This window comes from Coenobita brevimanus, chromosome 107 (assembly GCF_032717465.1).
Source record: "Coenobita brevimanus isolate Jiangsu-jjx chromosome 107, ASM3271746v2, whole genome shotgun sequence".
Taxonomy (NCBI): Eukaryota; Metazoa; Arthropoda; class Malacostraca; order Decapoda; family Coenobitidae; genus Coenobita; species Coenobita brevimanus.
The window spans coordinates 7,052,574-7,079,761 of record NC_137060.1 but is presented as its reverse complement, the minus strand read 5'-3'; the positions used below and the strand labels follow the sequence as shown (position 1 = coordinate 7,079,761).

The following is a 27,188-nucleotide window of genomic DNA, read 5'->3' as shown; positions in this document are numbered from 1 at the left end:
CATACCACACCACAGAACAGTCCACACCACCCTCCGACACCACATTACATAAAATAGCCCTCCCACGCATTACACCAAAGGTATTAACGGAAGGATCCTGAATTTACAGTATCTAGTACTTGTTCATAGAGAAATAAGTGGTAAGTGGGGGCGACCACCAACCACAGGCTCGATTCAATGCTGCCTTCAAGGGACTACAGTGAACAACAAGCCAAGCGATTTCCTTTACTCCGGTAAACCACTTACTAAGCTGGGTGGTAAGCATGTAACTACAGAACCCGTAAGGATTTACATCGGAGGGATGGTCGGGGTTAATTGCTCACATAATGCCACGCGTGGGCAAGCGGGGATAGTCACTCTTGCCCTAAATATTAGGACTGATTAGCCAAGCCCTGGATCCCCACTCTTGATGGTGCAAAGGAGGGTAGGGCAACAGATATATGGGTCATAAAAAAATCCACTTCCTCGGTAATGGTTCTCCTGACTTCGTTACATACAAAGAATATTTAATTTTATTAACCTGTTATTAACAAGAGTTGCTGCACGTATAATTATGTGGGGAATATACAGTGAGGTACTTAGTACGGCGTCCTTCGCGTACCAGCTGATAGTGGCGAAGCTCATGTTTCAGTTCACGATGACCCAATAATTAACTTTAGAGAATGTGCAACTTCGTCCTTTATAGGTGATTTTTATAGATGATTTACCCTGAAGCATGTTGCATAATTTGCACTCCTGTCAGTAAATTAGTCCTCAAATTTTTATTCTCAGATAATTGCAAATGTTACTTTGTCTATAAAAATTTAACTGAAAAACATTCAGTGTTCGCGGTTGTTATTTACTCTGCTGCCGTTGTAAATATTGATTGACAATTGTTCTATGACCGCCGCCCCAAGAGTTTGCCTTGACCTCCCATGACTAAAAATATATTAGCTCTTTCACTAATAAAGGTTCACACTTTTATGAAACATGTGATCATTAAGACAGATGAGATATTTGCAACTCTTGACTAAGTGAGGTTTGTTGAAGTTTCTAATCTGAGGTTTTTAGTTTTGAATGTTTACAGTCGTCCTTGGAATAGCTTCTAGAAAGGTAAGCACTCTGTGAGAAGGATTAATGTCACGCTATGCAAGTTATAATTACTACAAGGACACACGAATATGATTTTATTTGGTCTTCACACTATACTGACTTACCGTATTTGCTTACTGTCCTTGTTCTTTTCCAAACGTTTCAGTTTGGCGACATTCCTTTATTTCTTCACCAGCTCACTTCATACTTAGTGTAGATGCTCCTCCAGCCTTGCTTTTTGTTTAGACCTTTTACAGGATCTTATGGAGCCAGAGGTGAAACGATACAAACACAGATATTTCATCCTCTGTTCTTGTTGTTCATTGATCATCCTGGATACTCATACAGAAGAATGTCATTGTACTTTATTGGTGTGGAGACCATCCTGGATTCCCTTGGGAATGTTGGCAATCTTTCACTAGTTCCTTTTTATGAATAGACGATATTTAATTCTTCTCCGAGGTAATGTAATCTTTCTAGCTATGTAAGATTAATATGAATATGACTTGAAGGAAGGAAGAGTGACGACTTAACACCAAGCCATAATATGGCTATATTGCATTGTAGGAGTAGAGGGAAAATAAAAGCCGGAAAAAACACGGGAATATCAAGAAGAGAGGTAGGACATTGGAGCAGAAGAGGACAGGATGGAGAGAAAGACTGGGGACTAAAAGGTCCCCTTTGGTCGTCTTATACGCCAAGCAGGGATACTAGGAAAGTGTTCATTTTCTCCCCCTCTCCAGGAGTATATGACTTGAGAAAATTCACCAGTTGTTCTTTAATTATTACAGATTGCTAACATTCCCAAGAGAATGCAGGGTGGTCTGCACACATATATACAGTACACCTACATACGTCTATGTGAATTGCCATTTATGAGTAACAAACGGACAAGAACACTGGAACCCAGGATTTTGTATGTTTGTGTGGTTTGATCTTTAACTCCTATAAAACGACTAAATAAAATAAAATATAAAAGATGTTTAGGGGTATTTGTCCAGCGAACAATTTTTTAGCTGAGTGCAAAAAATGCCAACGTCCATAAACCTCTATTTTCAGAAGCAAAAGACTATTTTAAGCCCCTTTGACCAGACCTGACTTTGATAAAATAAAAAAAAAGTAGTTAAAGCTCATTCTCCTGATAAGGATAGAGGCTGACCTTTGACAGCTGAAAAGTCCTTTACTTCATAGAGTATTCTATGGGTTAAGCTCAAAATTGGTCTTTTCTTGGACACTGGCCCTTCTGCACACAGCTGGAGACGAACTATACCACGTCTGAAGCGAAGTAGTGAAGAAATGTAGGAGTGGCGCCCAGCTGAAAAAGTGCCTGGAAGAAAGAAGAAAATTGAGCAAATGCAGTAGGTCTCCACACTGTAGCGCGAGGACCTACCAGTCAACTACACTCCCACTTTTATGAATGTTAAGTATTATTATGTCTAGCGGTCTGAGACACCATGTAAGGCGATGATCATATGCCAAATACGGGTGTGAACCCCCAAGAGTAGCAGATGAATAATTTTCTTAATCATGTAATACCACCAGGGACATTCAGTTAAACATACATGAGAAACTAAGCCCTGGCCACATTCATCCATATAAATAGAGTATTGTGCCGCAGGTAATCGATGGTATTCCGGATAATTAGTATAAATCGTGATGTTCAAAAAATTAATCTGCTGGCATCCAGATGTGCGTATGATAATGATTAGGAATTGTCACAAGTAAACGTTATATTGCATCCTCTGACCAGATAAAGTGTGGAAACATCAGGAACTTTGAAATAGCCATTGTCTTTGGTGTCAGATTATTTCGCACCAGTATGCATCAGACTGTTTCATCCAGTGTACCTCAAGAAGCGCTGTATTTCTATGGTACACCATTGAGAACAAGGTACTGCCACAACTGGTAATAGTGACAGTTTCTCTGCTAATACCAGTCCATTTTTTGTACAGTTATCAACTACAGTACTTTTTCTACAATCACATTCTGCTTGGAGAAACTCTTGTCAGTCTTGTGTAGGGAGTGAGTAAATGTGGAGGACCATACTTTACTCTCAGCAAATGTGTAAGCAGCTTCTGCAATCTTGCATCATGTTCCTTAATTACAGAAGTTTTTGAATAGGATAGCAAAGCAGAGAGATAGACAAACTTACTGACACACACACACACACACACACACACACACACACACACACATATATATATATATATATATATATATATATATATATACATTGTGTGTGTGTGTGTGTGTGTGTGTGTGTGAGAGAGAGAGAGAGAGAGAGAGAGAGAGAGAGAGAGAGAGAATCATTATGAAAGCGGTAGGTGAAGCAATAGGCTCCAGTAATAAATCTTACCGGGAGTTGAACGCCAAGAAAGCAAATGGTACAGAAAAGCAGAAGTATTATCGTAAATGTTCATGAATTTAACCCTAGCTTCGGACAAGTACTGAACACAGAGAAATCAATATCTCTGCTCCATATATCAAAGAGTTAACCCCTTCAGTGAGATGATTGTTTTGTTCTTTCGATTAATCATTGATTCCACCAGACTGGAACTGTGGTGGTTCGGTAGTTTTCGTACTCAGCTCATGATGTGTGCGCCCAAGGTCTTAGGTTCGTGCCTATTTCTCGGCGGACACACACACACACACACACACACACACACACACACACACACACACACACACACACACACACACACACACACACACACACACACACACACACACACACACACACACACACACACACACACACACACACACACACCGCTCGCTGGTGCAGTGGTAACGTTCCCGCTTGCCAACTGGTGGACGGGAGTTCGCGCCTCGCTCAGGTTACGAAAAAATTTCCCTGACGAAGTGGGTGGTTACTGTCCCCCTTGAGCAAGGGGACGGATGTGTGCGTGTGTGAAGGTCACAGCCTTGCCCTTAGATCGGACTATATGAGCTCTCAGCTCCCTTCCGGGAGGGTAAAAACCTGACGATCACGACCATCAAGTGATCCTGACCGACCCGGTGAATTACACACACAGTCAATGCAGCATCAGTCCTACACAAGCGTCACTTCCTATAGACAACTTTTCCCCATTCGTTCGTCGACAGAATGGGGATGGTAAATTCTGGCTATCATTTTCCATCCTAGGAGAAGGCTGGGTCCTACAGTGAACCAAATATGGACTGATAAATATTCAAAGAAAACAGATACTGCCAGTCAGTTCTCATAAGATTGTCGGACATCTCAGAAAGTTGCTGTTGTTGTTGTGACCCTAGGTTGATCTGAAATATGAGTCCAGTAGAACTGTAGACCTGAATTCTCCTTCAGTCCACCAGCCTTCTTTCGGGGTTTACAAACTAATTAAGATATGTATCTATAACCAGGGAGTTGGACAGTCTGGTTATGTCAGTGCCATCACATGAAGGCGTGCCTCTTCAGCACCACGTTTGACAGTAAAAGAAGGATTGCAACAAATTCAACCAGCCTCATATATATATATATATATATATATATATATATATATATATATATATATATATATTATCCAATCCTACATTGCCCCATGAGGAGCGTAGGAGCCCGGGGCTAGGAAATTGGTCCCGACATTTAAGATGAGAGTGACCAGCCTCACTCATCCCTGAATGGCATTACATGAGCAGTCAACCCCAGCCATCCCTTAGATATAAACCTTCACGGGCTCAGTCCGATTGGAGAGCAATAATTACCCACTAGACCACCAGGCGCCAAAATTTGGTTATATGGTTACCACCCAGCGTAGTAAATGGTTTCCTGATGTACAGGAAACCATTTGGCTTGTCACTCAGTGTAGAGTCACCCACAGGCAGAAGGAAGAGAAAAGAATGAAGGAAAGAAAGACAGAAGAGGGAGTGTAAAGTTACCCGTAGGCAGAAGGACAAGGAAAGAATGAAGGAAAGGAAGACAGAAGAGGATGGAAGGAAAGAGGGATGGAGGAGAGGAAAGGGCTGACACCCGAGAGCAGCACTACATCGAGTGAGTGGATGGTAAGCGCCCCCACCTACCACAAGTATATATATATATATATATATATATATATATATATATATATATATATATATATATATATATATATATGTGTGTGTGTGTGTGTGTGTGTGTGTGTGTGTGTGTGTGTGTGTGTGTACAGAGAGAGAGGAAATGAGAATCCAAAATGAGGTTTCAGAATTAGTTGTTGAATTTGTTTACACAGGGCAAATAGTACAGATCAATCCGTCATTCGAACCTGAACTAAGTAGACATATAAAGTTGTTCTGGATCGCGTTTGGTAGACAAAGTAGCATATTAAAGGGCAAAGGGCACTTTATCATTGCGTTTAAAGCGAAAAGTTTTTAATCGGTGCGTTCTCACTGTACTAACTTACGGCACAGAGACATGGACAATGACCGAATCACTGGAAAGAATTTTAAGGAGTTCGCAGGGAGGTAGGAAACGAACGATGCTAGGAATCACTTCAAGGGGCAAGAAAGAATGAGCGTGGATGAGGAAATGCATTGGAGTAGAAGACATAATTTAAAAAGAAAATGTACTGGGCGTCCCATTCTTATAGAAGGCACAACAGCAGATGAAGAAAGAGCGCAACATACTGGCTAATAAATGATTGAAATAGATGAGGAGCAAGAGCAGCAACTAGGTGGTGTGATGAAATAAAAAAATTACATCACGAGAGGGAAGGTCCAAGACAAAAAACAAAGAGCAAGCTATGAAGACATAATTCGTTAGAGATCATAGGGTTCTGGAATGGAAAGAAATAACACAAGACCGGGAACGGGGGAAAGATTTGGGAGAGGCCTTTCCTGCAGTGGAATGTTACGGGAATGATGATTATAAGTAGTATGTCTAGCAATCTGTTTTACTGTTTATCGATATTAGTCTATCTGTCCGTCTATCTATGTCTATCTGTCTATCTATCTATCTGTCTATCCATCTATCTATCTATACTTATTAGTCTTACCAGTTGATTTCTTACCCTCTTAAGTTTTGTCAGACCCTAGTATATCATTATAAAACTATTCTAAGCCTTCATGTGGTGGCACTGATACAACGAGGCGGCTCAGCTGCCTGGTTGTACAAACGTTCCTTAGGTACTTCCCTGTCCCCGAGAAGAGGAATGTTGGACTGCAGTTGAAGGACACGCTGCAGTCCACTTGGGTCTCATTTCCCGTAAGCACTTGGCTTCAACAATTACTACTAACGTTACAGTAATATTCAGGTGTGGCTTGCAATCTCATTTTCATCTAATCAGAATCTCATATCTGTACAGGGATAACTGACCAGTATGAAATGCTGAAACGCACATAAACCAGCCAAAGAAGTGGTTCTCAGTGACATTTTTCAAAATTCATTTACTCTGGTTTTAATTATGATGGAAGCGTCTAGTTTGCTTCATACTCTTCGTTGAGAGTTGCACTTTACGGTTCTGGAATTAAAAAAAAAAACTGCAAACAAATCTGCGGTATGAGGATGCATGCCAGCTGAGATGACAATGTGTATAAATATTTCACAGGCATGTTTTTTTTAACTCTTTTAGTTCCAGAACCATTAGGTTTATATCAGTTCTCTTTATTGCTCGTGTTCAACGACAATCTTGTTTTTTTTATGCGTATCAGATCAATGCACATACACCGGTTAGTGGCGATACAGGAAGAATGGGAATTCAGGGTTACTCTGCGGTTTTCACTTCTAATTCCCTATATTTTTGTTCATCATCCTGGCGTATTTCCGAGGCATCCACGTAAGAATGGAGCCTTTGTTACGTCTCATGACATCGTATTCCTAACTATATGACTAAATATAAGCGTCGAGAAACGCTGGACAAAAAAGTTCTGTAAACTATTTCGGAGCAAAATATCTGAAAAAACACTTTTTTTGCAAATTTCACGATGTTATGGTGCAATAAAGGTTTTATGTATCATAAACTACGAAACGGAAATGACGGACCCAGCATCTAGAAAAAAAAAAGGCACTGTTCTAGTTCTGAAAAGCGTGGCGATCTGGTCCTAGCTCTCATTGTAACTTCCGTCCATACACCAACAGTAAACTTCGCATCCTCGCTTTGCTGTCTCGTTCGTTATCATGAATGTATAATGAGGTCAGCTTAGGATCTCTCTCACAATGAACAGCTATTTCTTTTCTTTTTTTTTTCACACGATGCATAGTGCTGCCTTCAGCTGACTGAAATGATTTCCTGTGATCCGAGGAATTGCTACGCTCTGTGATAACAATACATTAGAAACCAGACGTCAGGTAGTCAAGGGGGTGTCGTTGCCTTCAACAGATATGGCCTATATAGGCTGAATCCCGAGGAATGGCTGGAGTTTATTTTTCATATCATACCGATCAGGGCAATGGTAAATATCAGTACTGACATGCCTAACTGCGGCCCCCTACGTTCATGGTGGAGCAATACACGCAACGATATTTGATGTTTTTTTTTTTTTTTATTCCTTCAGAGTTCAATTTCCAGTCTGGCAATAAATTTATTCCCAGGTGCACAATACTACCACGGTATTTAATTCTCTTATACTTTGAAGATTCAGAACAAATCAGAAAAGAAAGTAAAAAATAAAACACTAAACGCAAACCCACTTCACTGGTCTCACAAGATCTCACAAATTTTCGAATTATTTTTTAGATGCCTTTTATATTTAATTTTGGGTATCTGCAGACGATTTTAGCAGCCTCAGAAATGCCTTTGTGATAATTTTGTTTAGTTGAAATTGAGCCCCAGGAGTCAAAGAGTAATAAGTAATAAATGGAGGAGGATGTATAAAAACTGAAAAGATAATGCAACAGAATACACTGCGAGTAAACAGTTGCATATACAAGGAGAGGTAGCAGCTATTAAGCAACATGGCGCAGAAAACACACACACACACACACACACACACACACACACACACACACACACACACACACACACACACACACACACACACACACACACACACACACACACACACACACACACACACACACACACACACACACACACACACACACACACACACACACACACACACACACACACACACACACACACACACACACACACACACACACACACACACACACACACACACACACACACACACACACACACACACACACACACACACACACACACACACACACACACACACACACACACACACACACACACACACACACACACACACACACACACACACACACACACACACACACACACACACACACACACACACACACACACACACACACACACACACACACACACACACACACACACACACACACACACACACACACACACACACACACACACACACACACACACACATCAAGCTGACTACGCGTGATGTAAAAATATGAGTGAGTGGAGAAAGATGAGGCAGAGTGCGTGGTGGACCTGACGCTCGCCGCCAGACTGGTTGAATAATGAGCAAAGTTGGAGAGAGAGAGAGAGAGAGAGAGAGAGAGAGAGAGGGGGGGGATGAGAAGGAACCTACGAATGGAAGAAGAGAAAGTTTACCACAAGAGTCCTAGGAAATACAGATAACAGGAGGACTATTGGCCCTTACAAGATTATCTGTTGGAAAAATAAGCTCATTCTAATGATCTAACCAACGTGTGAGAGAAAAGGATAGAAAAGAGGAAGGCTCTCCCCCATCCACCACACCATCCGGTAAAACCGGCAGGAAAAATAAATGTTAGAAAAGACAGGCATGGAAAATTTTGTAGGAGAGGCAGAAGAGGAACAACATTGCAGTACGGGTGTGTGATCTCTAGTTTACAGATCTGTTAAAGAGCATAATATACTATCGCCGAATGTTTTTACAACAAAGCAAAACTAATCACTGTCGTCGTCTCATACTTCACACAACACTAAATTAATTTGCTGTAGCCTCGAAATATCAGTAGTTTTTGCACTAATTACAATTGTTGATAGCTTATTCCGGTGTTTCTTATATAAGTATTGCATCACGTACTTTTGAGTTTCATTCCACACTAGTCACAGTACCATTCTGTATTTCGAACAAACTCATATTTACATCTTCGACTTTGTTAAGATTTGTAAATGTTCGAGTTAAATCTCCTCTAAGTCGTCGCTTTTTAGAGTAAACATATTTTGTTTCTTTAGTCGCTTTTCATAGGGTAAATTTCGCAGCGGTGGAATAATTTTATGGCTCTGCGATGCATCTGCCCGAGAGTGTCTTCGAGCTTAATAAGGTTCTGGGACAAGTGCTGCATGAATTATTCTAGATGTAGTCTAACTAATGGCATATAAAGCTTGGAGATAACCTATGGTATGTCGTTTTGTGATCGAAGTTCTTTGCGATGAAGCCGAGCAATATGTTTGCCTTTTTACTGGCTGTTGTACACTGTTATGAGTTTTGAGGTCTTTACTGATAACCACTGCTAAATATTCCTCCTCTTTTATTTCCGTCATCGGGGTATTGAATATGCAGTAGGCATTTTTTATGCTTTTGTCGGCCAAGTGCATTACCTTATATTTACTCAAATTTCATCTGCCACTTCATTAAGGTATCCAGGTCTTTTTTCTATATCTCCACAGGACGATATGGAGGCGATTTGTTTTCGGCCACCATTTACTTTATTAAGGCGTCTAGCAATGGATAGATGGACAATTACCAGGTCGCAGGTTCATAATATCTTATAGCATAATTTAAAGCTAATCTGGTACTAACTGTACAGAGTGACTGTACTGAATGACTGCTGACTAACTGACTGTCCATATGTTTAGTGCTGATGTACTTGACTGTTGATACACTATCTGCCGAGGCCTTGGTAATAACAGTCTCTAGTATTTCTAATGGCTTTTCCCTGTTACTCCATATCCATTACCGGAGACGAGACTCACCCTCACCCTTGCACCCTGTTCAGAATTGCCCCTGATTTTGCTCTTAGAGGATGGCAGCCTGTAGATGCAGTTTTTCACAAGAGGTATTGGGATGTCACAATTCTTTATATTGAAAGTTGTTATATGTCACTAATCTTGATCTCAAAAAAGGATGTCGCAAAGCATTACCTCAGACAATTTTATAATATTCCCAGCCATGTTCGCATAGTGCTAGAATGTCGCTAACCCTCTTCTCTAAAAGTGTTATAAAATTCCTAAAAGTCTCAAAGGTGTTAGAATTTGGCTAATCTTCATCTCAAAAGGTGTTAGAATGTGATTAATCATCTCAAAAGGCGTTAGAATGTGATTAAACTTGATCTCAAAACGTGTTAGAATGTGGCTAATCTTAATCTCAAAAGCTGATAGAATGTGGCTGATCATGACCTCAAAAGGTGCTTGAAAGTGGCTACTCTTGATCTCAAATGTGGTAGAATGTGGCTAATCGTGTTCGCGAAAGGCGTAAGAATTTGTCTAACCTGAATTTCTATAACCTTAGCGACTTTTGCGAAACCACACTACACCACACCATACCACATCACACCACCCTCGACCAGACCATACGCCAAACAAATTCTCTCCCACACCACACCACACCACACCACACCACACCACACCACGCGAAGTCGCTTCCCCACACCATACTACACCAAGGGCTCTAACCATTGGCCCTGAATCTTCCGCACGAAGTTATTTTGCTTTTTCTTATTTTATTTGTGATACCCTCAGACGACGTCATTTAGTGCAGGAAGGACCTCTCGTAGTGAAGACGTTCAGTGAAGGTTGCTTCTAATCCTTCCAGTTCGAATTTTCACAGGTTAATAAGATAATTTAGGGACAGCCAGAACACTATATAAACATTTGCTCTCAAACAGACAAAGTGAAAAGTGTAATCGTGTCGTCTTTTCACCTTAACATGGGTCAGATTTTCGCCCTTCTGGAGCTTCTTTCTCGTAAACCGGAGGCAGAGAAAACCAATACTATGGTTCCACATTCTTTTTCACAGCAAACCTTAGTAACAATATTATATTCTGGTGTTATTCTCTTTTCATAACCAGCATTGAAGATGGACATACGGCAATTTCAGGTCAAATTAGATTAAAAAGACCATGATCGTGTACGTTCAGGAGCATGTCGTACAAACTAATAAACTATCTAATATTCAACAAGACTACCCTTCATCTGTGAGCCAGGTAGACTGTAATAATATTGTTAGATGAAAACTTAACTATTATGTATCTATCCTGGATGACTCTCACTGCTGGTTGAGTGACATGTGAACTCAAGTTGTGACTCTTAAACAACTTTTGATAACTTTTCCTTCTACAGTCAATACTTTCTGAGATTTGAGTTTTCGACACAGACACACACATGAGTTTTCGGCACAGACAGACACACACACAGATACATTTCATGCAAAAATAATCACCATCGCCTTCGTCTACCTGGCTCAATAATCCTCAGTCGGGGAGGGGGGGAGGGTGGAGGTGCAGCCAAAATTGGGGAAAAAAAAATTGATGATACCTGATAGGACGGTTCGAACTGGGTCTCATATGGGTAAAGTTCATTTTCATGTCGATTAATATTTTCTGAGGGGGTGTTTTGACCCCTTACAGTTGCCTCCATTGGTGTTATATTACAGGGCATTGCCTTGGAACTTCATGCATCGCCACAGGAACGCAACAACGTTCTTATTTGGTTCTCATTTGAGGAAATACTTCGACGCATAAGTCACTGGTTGCGAGCAAAGTACAGTGTGGGTCAGAAACAGCTCTCGTTCAAACAAATGGAGAGAATCAAGGCAGCAATTCCTCGGTTTTGAGCAGCAGAAGGTGCGGCTAAAAAATGCTGGCCTCTCGTGTGTGTGTATGTGTGTGTGTGTGTGTGTGTGTGTGTGTGTGTGTGTGTGTGTGTGTGTGTGTGTGTGTGTGTGTGTGTGTGTGTGTGTGTGTGTGTGTGTGTGTGTGCGCGTGCTTGCGCGCGTGTGTGCATGCGCGCGTGCGTGTACAACCAAAACTGGAAAAAGGGTTTTGATAAAACTTGGCAGGACGGTTGGAACTGGGTCCCTGATGAGCCAGGTTTAATTTGATGTTCATCAAAGTTTTCTCAAGACGATTTTTTGGACCCCAATATTTTTCCCCATTGGTGGTGCAATACACACACGTGGAAGAGGTGGCGGGCATTTCCGTGGAGTTTCATGCGTTTTTTGAGAAAAAGAGAGAGAGAGAGAGAGAGAGAGCAGTAGGGGGAGGATTACATATCTACACACCAATGTCTGTCACTTCACTGATGCTATAAAGAAACGATTTTATTCGGCAGGAAATGGTGATACATGTGGTGGCGGTGGTGGTGGTAGCTGTGATGATGATGATGTTGGCAGCAGCTGTGGTGATGGTGGTGGTGGTGGTAGTGGCGGTAACTGTGGTTGTGGTGGTAGTGGCGGTAACTGTGGTTGTGGTGGTAGTGGCGGTAACTGTGGTTGTGGTGGTAGTGTTGGTAGCTGTAATGATGTTGATGGTAAATGTTATGGTGGTGGTGATAACTGTAATGATGGTGGTGGCGACAGTGGTGGTGGTAGCTGTGGCAATAGTGGTGGTGGTAGTGTGGTGATAGTGGTGGTGGTAGCTGTGGTGATAGTGGTGGTGTCAGCTGTGGTATAGTTGTGGTGGTAGCTGTGGTGATGATGGTGGTGGTGGTAGCTGTGGTGATGGTGGTGGGATGGTAGCTGTGATGATGATGGTGACTGTGATACCTGTGGTGGTGGTGCTGATGGTGGTGGTAGCTGTTCAGAAACTGCTCTCATTTCGGCAAGTACTTTAAGGCCTGATAGCATCGCAATGCATTGCTTCAAAGCAAAGCGTGGTGCAGAGATGGCTCTAATTTCAACAAGTGCTGAGCGTCCCGATAGGGCTGCGCGGCTCTTGTAATCCCTACAATGCGCTGACTCATACTTTACCTTTTTCTTGCAGTCCTGAGGCAATATTGCTTAAAGTTAGGGTTGGACTACTGTATGTGAGCTGGAGAGATCTGATATATCATTTATTATCTCTTTCCCCAAGAGTGATCTCCCCTAGGCTAAATGTTTGATCATTTGCGAGTTTTGGGCTAAAAGGAACTTCAAATTAGCATTGATAGTTTTCACAATATTAGTATAAGTTGCGTTATACATAGGTTAATATCGTATGAAAATTTCTTTGACAAAATATCAGAGCCTTGATTAACAATACTGTGCTTCGATTTAGCAGTAAATTAAATGCAGCTTCTCGGACACTGCTAAAGGATGGTTGGTCTTCGATAAAGTTGTGAATTCCTTGTTTTATGGCTGAGCAGAATTATAACATTGTTCAACAAGTACTGAATATTATGTCAATGCTATTTTCACATGATATTTATTTATCGAGGCAGCAATGATAGAGAGACATCATATAATTATAGGGGTTTAGCCTGTCTTGAAGTATCAGTTTTCAGTGCATATAAATTGTTCATTGTGTGACATCTTAAGTATTTTATTCTTATTATCTGCAAATGGTTTAATTTACCTGAGGAGCCCGTCTAATAGTAAGGCTTTGAGACTATCCTCATTAATCACAACAGGTCAGTGACGTCACCTCTCTCTCTCTCTCTCTCTCTCTCTCTCTCTCTCTCTCTCTCTCTCTCTCTCTCTTTCTAGCCATTTACATTCATTTAAGGATAGACTTTTCGACCTGAAGATATTAGGTATAGCCTCAATTATCCCCTTCATTACCGGAGATCATCCCTAAATTAAATATAATCTGGAGAGTGGTTAGAGAGGTCTGCTGTTGTCTGAAATTACGAGAGTTCGATTTCAGGCTAAGACAGGGTACAAGTAGATTTATAAAATTTCATTAAAACAGACTGCTGATCTTCTATATGACTCGCTGACATCACCAAAACATCCCTGCCTCTATTGACTGTTCACAAGATCCACTGATTATTTCCCTACTTATTCCAGTAGGCTTAGATTTTATTCAGTATGGACGGTGGGTGTTAGAGATGAAGTGGCTACGTGTATGTGTGGCAGGGAAGAGTGTTGGGCCTGAGGGAACGGGCCATTGAGACTATGCCCAGGGTCGGACATTACAAAAAATCATCGCTTTGAAGGGGTTAACCACGTCGATATGGTAAAGTTATTTATATTTCCGTCACCACCAGAAGAGTTTATGAAGCTTACGTGAGACCCAACGTACTGATGGAGAAAGCGCAGGAAGAAGAAAAAAACAATAATAAAAATAACAACAAAGAAAGAAAGAAAATGAAAGAAAGAACGAGAAAAGAAGAAGAAGAAGAAGAAGAAGGAAAACAAAAACACGAAGAAGGAAGGAAAGAAAAAAGTGAAACAAGAAGAAGGAAGAAAAGAAAGAAGAAGAAACAAGAAGAGAAAAAGAGAAAAAAAGAACGGACGACTTACCGTTCCGCCTCTTACCTACACGAAATTGATTAAGGCAGATATTAAACTTTATACCAAGCCCAAATCTTCCCCCACAACGCAGCCTGCAGCAGTCCTTGTTACACCCAGCTCCCTAATTGTACTCTTGGGTTATACATGGACGAGGGGAAGAGAGATTGGGTGCTCTCTCTCTGTCTCTGTCTGTCTGTCTGTCTGTCTGTCTCTCTCTCTCTCTCTCTCTCTCTCTCTCTCTCTCTCTCTCTCTCTCTCTCTCTCTCCTACAGTTCTTCCACCTCACTATTGAAGACCATAGTAAACTGCCTTCCCCTTGACCACCACAAATACGGAGATCGTGATAGTTAAGGAAACCCTCTAATTTGCCAAAGTCTTTCGTGCAACCATCAACTTCCTCACCGTGGCATCTCTAGCACTTTATTTCAGGTAAGCGATTCTGTTAGCCTAAGAGCGAGTCATAGCTTGGTACTTTCGTGGTCGTGAGTTGTGCCGTAGAGTTTGTGATGAAGTGAAGTGTAGGTAACTGGCTGTGTTGGAGTGTCAGTGATGGTCAAGGTTACGTAGCTCCGTTAACCACCGACCCTTGTGATACTTTTTGACCCAAACGTTACATCCATGTGAAACAAAAATTGACACTCATTGTTCCTCGTCTGACACAATTTTTAACCTCAACGTTATATTTATGTGAACTAAGAATTGACACCCATTGTTCCTCGTCTGACACAATCTTTGACCTCAGCGTTATATATATGTGAACCAAGAATTGACACACATTGTTCCTTTCCTCATCTGACAACTTCTGACCTCAACATTATAGCCATGTGAAACAAGAATTGACACTTCCTTCCATATGTCCTCGTCTGACACAACTTTTGACCCCAACGATATATCCATGTAAAAAAAAAAAAGAAAAAAGCACACACACACACACACACACACACACACACACACACACACACACACACACACACACACACACACACACACACACCTCATTGTTCCCCGTCTGACACAACTTTTGATCCTAACTTAGCCATTAGTCTCGTAATGGTGAGGACAGGTTAGGAAAGTATTCAACATAACGCCAGACGACTTATTTCAACTGAGAGATTGGGTCGTATGCTTCAGCGTGATATCGCAAAGTGGGATGCAGACCCCAGTTTTTTAATGATTTTTAGAGAATGTAATGATGAAGGATCGTATTACGCCATCCTGTTTGGTTGCTGACTGCCTTCTGTAATATGGGATGCAGGCTGACCATACCTATTATTCACAGGAGTTCAGAAAATGACCTTCAGTAATTACGAGTTTGCATTCCACTTTTCGATTTAAGATTTAAGCATACAACCTTTACTCACAGCAACCTGAGTCGTGTTATAAGTATCATTAACCCTATCAACGCCGGTGCATGTATAATATTTCCTCCAGCTAACGCCAGACGATTTTGTTTAGCTAAGAGGTGTTACAGGAGCCTGACTGAATTGATGAGAGTAAAACTTCCCTGACTTCTCTGCCTTGCCACTATGCTCCTGTTACCCTAACCTGGTCCAGATTTGCTTCCTTTTGCATCAGCTTACTTCACGTAAATCAGTGGCAGAAAAAAGGCAATGCTAGGGATCTACATCGTTTCCACAGCGCTTCTTCATGACTTGTATCATATTCTAGCGTTATTCTCTTGTTACAGCTCAATATTATATATGGAGAGGGGGGGGCTTGGTGGCTCAGTGGTAGAGCATCAAGTTCGTAATCGAGGGATTGCAAGTTCGAGCCTCGCCGCCCGGGACTGCCGTGCCGGGAGTGGTAGCGCACCCCTGTAACCTAGTGGGGCTGTATGATTCAATACAGGGTCTAGCTCGGGGGAACGCCATTTCTCCCATTTCTATATGGAGAGGTGGTATTTTTAGGCCAGGTTAGAGTAGAATGAGTATGAACGCTCCATATAACATGGAACGCTGGCAAACTGCATCAAATATTCACATCCATTCATTCATCCGTTCATTATCCGGCCCTCTACTTCCTCATCCTGAGTTTAGGGGCCAAGAACTAGGTCACCTAATCTAGACGTTTAAAGCAAGTGAGATCAGTTTCCCTTCCCTGAGTTGCATAATATGGGCAATAAATTCCATCCATCCCTCTAACCCAAACTATCATGGGAAACATCCAGTCGGGGTACTGTAATCCAGTGAACCAACAGGCGTTCTTTAATTACTATATTTCTTTCACTTTAACTTGACTCATTTTTTTCTTCTTTTGTGTCATATTTCACAGTGATCAGTGACAGAAACCAACAATACTACGACGCAATACCCTTTCTCATGGTGACCATCACCGTAATCTAATCTGTTGTTACATTTCAGTACTGAAGATGAAGAGGTGGAGATTTTAAGTCAGGTTAGAGTAAACTGAGTTTACAAACAAAATGTTTACCAGACGGTCTAGTAAATGGTACCTCGGAGTAGAGGAAACCATCTGTCTCGTCACTCAGCGTAAAGCCACCTGAATGTAATACCATCACCCCAACTTGTCCATAACTGGGGAGCCAGTACACGTCCTCGCTCTGTTAGTTTACGAGTACACCCATGACGGACTTATACTGTTGGATTATTTTTTCCAACCTACAGATGATACTAAGTCAGGCAGACGAAGTCGATGGTCATTATTTTTGTACCAAATGTATCAGTGTGTGTGTGTGTGTCTGTGTCGAAAACTCAGATCTCAGAAGGATTGATTGTGGAAGGAAAAGTTATTAATAAAGTTGTTTCGAGTCACAACTTGAGTTCACATGTCACTCAGCCAGCACTGAGAGTCATCCAGGATGGATACATACTAGTCAAGTTCTCATCTAACAGTATTTTTACAGTCTAGCTCACGGATGACGAGTAGCCTTGTTTTTCATCTGAAGTGTGACCATATGTACTCAAAGATTCAGTGGAATCCAAGTCTAACCCCCTAGTTTGATCATTCCCTCTTGAACTGAATAATATCGTCAGGAGGTATCAAGACAAAATAAAGATTACGTTATGCTGAAGAGGCTAAGCACGGAGAGGCAAGCCAACAATTTCTGATGGTCGTTTAATCTGTGAGACGCGGGAAATATTTTTTTAATGCATTACCTTCGATGCATGTTGTGACTTGGCATGCAGGTGGTTGCATGTAATTCTTCTCGCTGTACTATACATCACCGTGAAAAGTGGGAACTAAAGAGTGTTTGTTTTAAGCTGATAAAGATCCTTAGTGTGCGTCCACACCAAATACTTGCTGGCACAGCTTAATGCCGTGAGTTTTGCATCACCTTCATCTGTCCGCCTCCAGTGCAGCCACTTATAAGGGTTACTGTGATGCAAGACTCTGGCCCGCACCAGGAAACCCTTGGTGTGGACGCAACCCAAGTTGATGGCCAAGTGTAGTCAGATAGAAGGATCGATTTGTTAGGTTACTAGGGAGACTCCTTTTTTCCCTGCAACGGAGGGAATTAGCAAATAAGGAACGATTAAATAGATGCAAGGATGGATGGAAGCGAGGAAGAAGAGACGGAAAGACTGGAGGGAGATAAGTGAAGGAGAAAAGAAGTACGAGTATGATGCGAAAGGAAATAAGGAAGGAAGGATAAAATGAAGAAAGGGAAATAAATAATAAATGATGGCTGGAAGGAAGGAAGGGAGGGAGAGAAATGAATGAGAAAGGAAAGTATGCGTTGAAGGATAATCTGGACAGAATTATGAAAGGAAAGGAAGGAAATAAGGAAAAAAGGAAGGGAAAATAGGAAGCAGAGTATGATGAGAGAGAAAGGATGGAAGGAAGAAGAGGAAGTGGGGGAGGGCCGGAAGGAAAGAAGGAAACAGAAGAAAGAAATGAAAGAAAAGGAAACAAAAAACGATATATTGAGAACGAAAACACGAAAATTGGGAGGAAGGAAAAGAAAAAAAAAAAAGGAATTGAAGAAGTAATATGAAAAGTGAAAAAGAATGAAAAAAATGATTAAGGAAGAGAAGGAAGGAAACATGGAACGATGGAAGAAAGGAAGGAAAGAAGGAAACAAGAGATGAAGGAGGCATGGGAGCAAGGAACAATGGGAGAAAGGAAGGACGAAAAGAAGAAAACAGTTATCGAAGGAGGGAAGGAAGTATGGAACGACGGAAGAAAGGAAAGAAGGAGGACAGAAGGAAAAGTGATGAAGGAGGGAAGGAAGGAAGGAATGGTGGAGGAAAGGAAGGAAGGAATGATGGAGGAAAGGAAGGAAGGAAGGCAATAAGTAACGAATTTGGGGAGAAAGCAAGGATCGATGGAAGAAAGGAAAGAGGCGAACTAATAAAGAAGGAAGAAAGGAAGGAAGGAACGATGGAAGAATAGAAGGAAGGTAACGCAGGAGGGAAGGAAGCAAGGAAGGAACTATAAAAAAAGAAAGAAATATACATGGAGGACGTAAGGAAAGAATGAAGAGAAAGAAAGGTGGAAAGGAAGGAAGAAATGAGTGGGGAAGAAAGCAAGGAGAAAAGTAAAAGAAGGAAGGAGAAGGAAATGAAGGACGGAAGAGGAGGAGGAACAAGGCGAACAGAAAAGAAAAGAGAGAGAAAAAACAGGAGAAAGGAACTGGTGGAAAAAATGAAAGCAAGGAAGGAGAGAAGCATGAAAGAAGATAAGTAATGAAGGAGAAAGAAAAAAGGAAAGGAAACAAGGAAAGAAGGACGAAGAAAGTAAAGAGTGTAATAGCGGAGAGACGCAAGTAAATAAATGAGAAGAGAGGAGATGAGGGAAAGAATAAAGAAAATCAGAAAGGAAGGAAGGAAAGAAGGAAGCAAATAATGAATGAAGGAAAGGAAATAAAGCCAGATGGAGGAAGTGAATGAAGAAAAGAAGAAGGGAAATTTGAAAGGAAGGAAGGAAGAAAAAAAGGCAGTGAAGGAAGGGGGGAGAGAAGGAAGGAAGGAAGAAAAAATGAATAAAGGAAAGGAAGTAAATTTACATGGAGGATGGGAATGAATGAAAAAGGAAGGGAACTTGAAAGGTAAGAAGAAAGACAGAATGTAGGAAGGAAGGGGGGAGGAAGGAAGGAAGGCAGGAAAGAAGGAAGGATGGAGGGAAGGAAAGAAGGATGGATGGAGGGAGGGAAGGAAGGAAGGAAGGAAAGTGGTATTAAAGCGAAGCCCGACATTTTAACATCCGAGAGAACAAGGCGAACCCATTACAAACATTATTAATATCAGCGACGACCACCACTACCAACATTAGTAACAACACCACCACTACCAACATTAACACCACCACCACTACCAACATTAACATCACCACCACTACCAACATTAATACCACCACTACCAACATTAGTAACACCACCACCACAACCAACATTAACACCACCACCACTACCAACATTAGTAACACCACCACCACTACCAACATGAACATCACCACCACTACCAACATTAATACCACCACTACCAACATTAGTAACACCACCACCACAACCAACATTAACACCACCACCACTACCAACATTAGTAACACCACTACCACTACCAACATTAACATCACCACCACTACCAACATTAATACCACCACTACCAACATTAGTAACACCACCACCACAACCAACATTAATAACACCACCACCACTACCAATATTAATAACACCACCACTACCAACATTAATACCACCACCGCCACTACCAACATTAATACCACCACTACCAACATTAGTAACACCACCACCACAACCAACATTAACACCACCACCACTACCAACATTAGTAACACCACTACCACTACCAACATTAACATCACCACCACTACCAACATTAATACCACCACTACCAACATTAGTAAAACCACCACCACTACCAATATTAATAACACCACCACTACCAACATTAATACCACCACCGCCACTACCAACATTAATAACACCACCACTACCAACATTAATACCACCACCACCACTACCAACATTAATAACACCACCACCACTACCAGTATTAACACTACCACCAATACCATCATTAATAACACCACCACTACCAACATTAATAACACCACCACTATCAACATTAATAACACCACCACTACCAACATTAATAACACCACCACTACCAACATTAATAACACCACCACTACCAACATTAATACCACCACCACTACCAACATTAATAACACCACCACTACCAACATTAATAACACCACCACTACCAACATTAATAACACCACCACTACCAACATTAATAACACCACCACTACCAACATTAACACTACCACCATTACCAGTATTACCAACACCAATATTACCACCACCACTACCAATATTACCACCACAACCACCAACATTACTACTACGACTGTCAACATTAGTACCACCACCACCATTATCAACATTACTTCTACCACCACAGACCCCGCTACCAAATTACTACCACCACTGTCAATATTGCCACCATTACTACAACCATTACTATCACCACCTCCACTACCACCGTTACTACCACTACCACAATCGCCGCTACCAACATTACTACCACTACTACCAATATTGCCACCAACTACCTATACCACAGCCATCACCACCACTACCAACATTGCTACCACCACCACCACCACTTCCACCATTACTACCTCCAATAATATCAACATTATTACCACCACCACAACCGCCGCTACCAACATCCCGCTTCCACTACCAATATTGCCACTTCCACTCTGAACTCCACAACCCACCACTACCAAAATTGCAATCTACCATCATAGCTGCCAACATACTATCACCACCACAACTACCAACATTATTAATACCAACAACGATCACCCCTACCAACATTACCACCACGACTACTAATACGACCACCTCCACGCTACCAACATTACCACCACCACTACAAACGTTATCACCACCAGCACTACATTGCCACCACCATTACCAACTTACCACCATTAACAATATTATTTGTATCATTACCAACATTACTACTACCACCACCACCACCACAATTTACAGTTCCACCACCAGTATCAACAGTACGACCACCACTACCAACATTACTACCGTCACCATTACCAACATTGCTTCCATCACCATTACCAACATTGCTACCACCTCCACTGCCAACATTACGACCAGTTCTACTACCACTACCAACTTTACTACCACACTACCATTACCAACATTACTGCCACCCCCACAACTACCATCATATACCAGCAACGACCACCGCTACCACCATAACCACCACAGCTGCCAACAATATCACTTCCACTATCAACATTACCACCACCTAAACTACACTTCCACCACCACTACCAACATTACTACCACTGCTTCTAACATTACCACCGCCAACACTACATTACCACCATCATTACCAACATTACTATCACCGCTTCCAACAGTACCACCACCAACATCACACTTTCGCCACCACTACCAACATTACTACCACCGCTACCAACATTACCACCACCAACACTACCCCAACTACTACCAACATTACTACCACCGCTACCAACATTACCACCACCAACACTACATTACCACAACCACTACCAACATTACTACCACCGCTACCAACATTACCACCGACAACATTACACTATCACCTCCATTACCAGCATTACCACCACTACCAACATTACTACCACCGCTTCCAACATTATCATCATTAACACTATGTTACCACAACCACTACCAACATTACTACCACCGCTACCAACATTACCACCACCAACAGTACAGTACCACCACCATGCAACCACGAATTAGTATTAAATTACTGTAGAGGGTTAGTTCTGACAGAGTAAAATAAAGTATCTGTGTAGTTTCTTCGTGTGCCTTCAGAGAAAACATTGAAACTGCATACCCAATCCTGCGATATGTATGTCCGTGTGCTCACTTTCCCCTATTTCTGATTTTTTTTTTTTTTTTTTTTTGGGGGGGGGAGCTAACCTACCAGGATTCACTGAGAGGGGCATGCTCCCCAAATATCGCATTACAGAAGAGAGTCCCTTGTACAACATGCCGTAAGATATAAAAGCCCTAACTGCAGTCTTTTCGCAAATTCTTAGAGTTTATAATTTCCAGAGGAGGGCTGACTTCCCTAAAATCATGGTTGGAAAGCTGTTTATAGTGGAAGACCTTCCCAGTAACAAAGATACTCACCTACGAAATGTCATTCAAATATTTTCCATACAGTATTTCTTAACGTTTTCATTTACCTTATATCGCATTAAGGATGAGAGTCCATTGTACAACACATACTAAGGTATCAAGGCCATATCTGCCCACCTTTCATTGTTTCTGGGAATTTTTTATTTGATGAGTGGGCTGACTCCCTTAAAAATAATGTTTGTAAAATTGTATATAGTGGAAAACCTGCGTAGTAACCAGACGAACTCACCTGGGAAATTTTATTTGATTCTTGCTCCTAGTTCTTATTTTTTTTATTATTTTTTATAGGGGGCTGACCTCCCCAAGAAGCAAGGGAATGGGGGGTCATGCTCATCAAATATCGATGTGCAGTTTCCTCTTGTACATTCAGAGAAAACATGGAAACTGGATACCTAATTCTGTTATATGTACGCTGATTTCGTTGAAATCTATGTGTTCACCTCCGCTATTTCTGATCGTTTTTTATTTTTGGAGGGGGCTGACCCCTCCAAGAATCATTGGTGGTTCTTCCTCTTCAAATACCGTATTTCAGATGAAAGTCCATTGTACAAGATGTACTAAGATATCAGTGCCATATGTGCCCTCCTTTTGCTGTTTCAGATAATTTCTAATTATGTGAGGGGAGGAAAATGACCCCCCCTAAAAGCCAGGGTTGGGAAACTGTATATAGTGGTAAACTTTCCCAGTAACCAAACCAACTCACCTGGGAAGAGTCATTCAAGTATTTCCCCCATTTCTGCTCGCTTTTATTTTTGGAAAGGGGCTGACCTCCAAGAATCATCAGGGAACGGTCACGCTTCCTCAGTATCACATTACGGATGAGGGTCCATTCTACATAGTGTGATAATATATCAAACTTATATCCACCCTCAGCCCCTAGTTTGTACAGCATCCTTTATAAGTTTTGCATGGGGGCTGGCCCCCTAGAAAAGTAATGGTGAAGATTTTGTAGTGGAAAATATTATCATGTATCCTGTCGAACTGACCTGAGAGGTTTCGTTGAATCCATCTGCTCACTTTTCATTATTTATGATCGTGTTTATTTTTGTGAGGGGGGGGAGGGCTGACCCCACACGAATCACTGGGTGTCACGCTCCACAAGAATCACATTAAGGGTAAGAGACAACCACCTACCACAACTACCAACACTACAACCTCCTACCATAACTACCAACATTACAACCACCTACCTCAAGTACCAACATTATCACCAACTATCACAATTACCAACATTATTGCCACCTACCAAATTTACAAACGTTACCATCACCTATCAGAACTACCAGTATTACCACCACCAACCAAAACTACCAACATTACCACCAACTATCACAGCCACCAACGTTGCTACCACCACTACCTTAATTTCAACCACACTACCAACATAACCACAATCCCTTCCATTAAAACTCTCCTCCCCTTTTACCATTACCACCAGCTACCACAACTACCACAATTACCCCCACCTACCACAACTACCAACATTTACCCAAACTTCAGACCAATGAATTTCCTTGATACTGTTGTTCTCTAGTTTGCCTTCCTATTGTTTCCATTGTTTTTGTTTCGAATTTGTGGATTTTTCTGAGCATCTCTCTCTCTCTCTCTCTCTCTCTCTCTCTCTCTCTCTCTCTCTCTCTCTCTCTCTCTCTCTCTCTCTCTCTCTCTCTCTCTCTCTCTCTCTATAAGGAATAGGAACACTATCCTAGATATGACCCACATTATGTTTTTAATGGTGTTGGTTCCTGTGTCAAGGCTCTGATGATGAAAAGTGTGTGTTTCGAAACATTGGCCAGTAGTAACATGATGTAGGTCATATCTACGCTAGTGTTCCTGCTCCTTTTAAAGGGCCCCACACGATCAATATAATTGGTCAGTATTTGGTACTGATCAGTGTTATTGATCGTGTATGGGTAATAGTGAAGGATTGTTAAATATACTGACGACATCAAAATGAGCTTGATTTTCTGTCAATATATTGACCTGATGTCAATATTATTAATCGTGTGGTAGCTTCAGTAATGTTTATCAATATTTTCCCATCACAGTCCGTATCCATGCTTTAATGTTTGCAGCTTGACGTCAGTTATACAAATGAATATTGATCAATAGTAATGAACCGTTAGTGGCCGCCGGGGTTTTTACAGCTATTGATGTCAATATATTGATGTCGATATTACTGATCGTGGGTCAGATCATCTATTTAAAGCCTGTATGTTCTCTCTCTCTCTCTCTCTCTCTCTCTCTCTCTCTCTCTCTCTCTCTCTCTCTCTCTCTCTCTCTCTCTCCCATAATTAAATCAAGGTGTAGCGTGAGATTATGTGGGAGGGAGGGAGGGAGGAATTATGGTGGAAGTGAGGGAGCGGATTTAGTCAGAGGGAGGGAGGGAGGGAGAGAAGGAGGGAGAGAAAGTGGTGAGACGGAGAGAGTGAGTGAGGGAGGGAGGAAGGGAGAGAAAGAAGGAGAGAATGTAGTGAGACGGAGGGAGAAAGGGAGGGAGGGAGAGGATGTAGTGAAATGGAGGGAAATGATTTAGTGAGAGAGAGTGAGGGAAATTAAATAATTAAGAGTGAGGGAGGGAAATGATGTGAGGGGGAGAGAGGGAGGGAGAGGAACAGAGTGAGAGTTAGAAGGGAGGGCGGAAGGGACATGATGTGGTAAGGGGTAGGGAGGGAAGAAGGTAGATGTGATATTGCTTTGGAAAGAGGGAGGGAGAAATTAAATTGGAAGGGAGGAGGGACGCACAGTAATAATAATAATAATAATAATAATAATAATAATAATAATAATAATAATAATAATAAATAATAATAATAATAATAATAATAATAATAATAATAATACATTATAATAATAAATTGTTGCAACTTTCCCGAAACAAAACTGACTCACCGAAGGAAAGGTTTGACAAAACACTAATCTACTATTCATGAAGTAAACGTACTTTTTCAATATTTCTTGGTAGAGCACGATTTCTAAAAACTGGAAGTGCGAAAGTGTGAAGCCCAAAAATCTGTCCATAATTCTGAAGTATGCAATGATGGTAAAGCATACTTGACCTTCGTATATCACTGTTGACTGTAATCTGTGATGCGGGGTGCAGGCTGACTACATTGAAAATTATTACAAGTGTTCCCTGAATGACCATCATAAATTAGGATATTGCTCATACTTTCATGCTCTCATACTTGATAACACACACCTAGATGCTTAGGTCTACAGTTCTCCTGTTGGCATCTTGCACACATTCACACTTACCAACCCACCTGATATACCTGGACAGTTCATTATAAAAATCTTCATACCCCCTATAACGATAAGTATTTGATGTAAAAATCTTCGTACCCTCCACAGCGATACTCATTGGACAGTGTGTGCAAAGGTTGTCTGTGTACACTAGGCTATGATTTTCTTTTTCCATATATGAGTTTACATACAAGGAGAGTAAAACAAGATAATCTCCCTTCCCACTAACCCCTCCAGCTTTGGACGGCGGGAAGAAGTGAGACGGACAATAAATATAGTAATGCAAAACAGTTCTCCCTTCCTTCTAACCCCTCCAGCTGCAGACGAAAGGAGAAAGCGAGACGGGCTATCATGCAGTATAGGAAAGCCGTCATGGATAACAAGAATGGGTAAATGGACAGTATAATGAACAATACCCTGAACTGGTTGGGAAAAGTATCATATGTTAATAATATGTTGTCTTGTTGTTGTAACGTAGAGGAAAGTATATCAACAAGGCATGTTTGTATAATACTTGCCCCTGGCCTTGTTAAGCCGGAGAGTATAAGTTTAATGTTAATCAAAGCTGCTTTAATATGGTACTTTTGTATCACAGTGTACCATATCTTTATGTTCATCCTTATGTTTACATCCCTGTTTCAGAGAATGCTTTTTTTCTGCTTTGTTTGAAAAATTTGCTACTAATTTTGTAGGCATTACTTAAGCAAAATTCGATCTATCAGTTGTGACGTATTAATCTGTCCACCCAATCTTCATCTATTTCTTTTGCGTCCTGTCAGTAACGAAGGCGGCCAGAGATAGGCTACTTAGTCCTAAAATTTAATTAAGGGGTGATTAGTTGCCCTGCCCTCAGCGAAATTGGGTGAGTATTAAGTCCCGATCATCTCGGGGACTAAAGAACTCTTATAGACCATTTCCATTTTTATCAATGACCACATTATCATATCCTTTTGAAATGTTTAAACGATGTGTGAATAAGAAAATTCTGATAATGTTTGGCAAATTCAGTTTTACTGAACAAAGACATGCTTCACCTCCCCTCCTGCATCCATACAATTGTTCCAACATTTCTGACACTAGGGGAAGAATCATTGGAACTCCTCTTTCTTGATGCTCTTCAAGTCACTCGTCGTTTCACACTGGATATTTTCATCCATACCAAAACGATGTTCTTTCATTACGAACTCCAGTCTGGGGAAAAGCCAAAAGCTGCATGGTGCTGAGTCGTGTGAACAAGGTGGGTATGGGAGTAATGGAAATTTTTCTGTATCAAAAACTGCTTAGTAACTGAGTGTGATGTGGCTGGGTGCACTGTCCTGGTGAAGCAGCCACCCGTCGTTGCATTTCTCACAACATCAGCGTCCCT

The 27,188-nt window shown here is 41.3% G+C and overlaps 1 protein-coding gene across 1 annotated transcript in view; it reads left to right on the top strand.

Moving 5' to 3' along the window:
* Positions 1 to 27,188, top strand: part of LOC145416646 (uncharacterized) — a 195,890-nt gene that overhangs the window by 146,907 nt on the left and 21,795 nt on the right. Inside the window, exons 16-17 of the mRNA XM_080285581.1 lie at positions 1,067 to 1,092; positions 11,647 to 11,764. Coding sequence (XP_080141707.1) covers positions 1,067 to 1,092; positions 11,647 to 11,764 — 144 coding nt within the window. The remainder of the gene's footprint in view (positions 1 to 1,066; positions 1,093 to 11,646; positions 11,765 to 27,188) is intronic.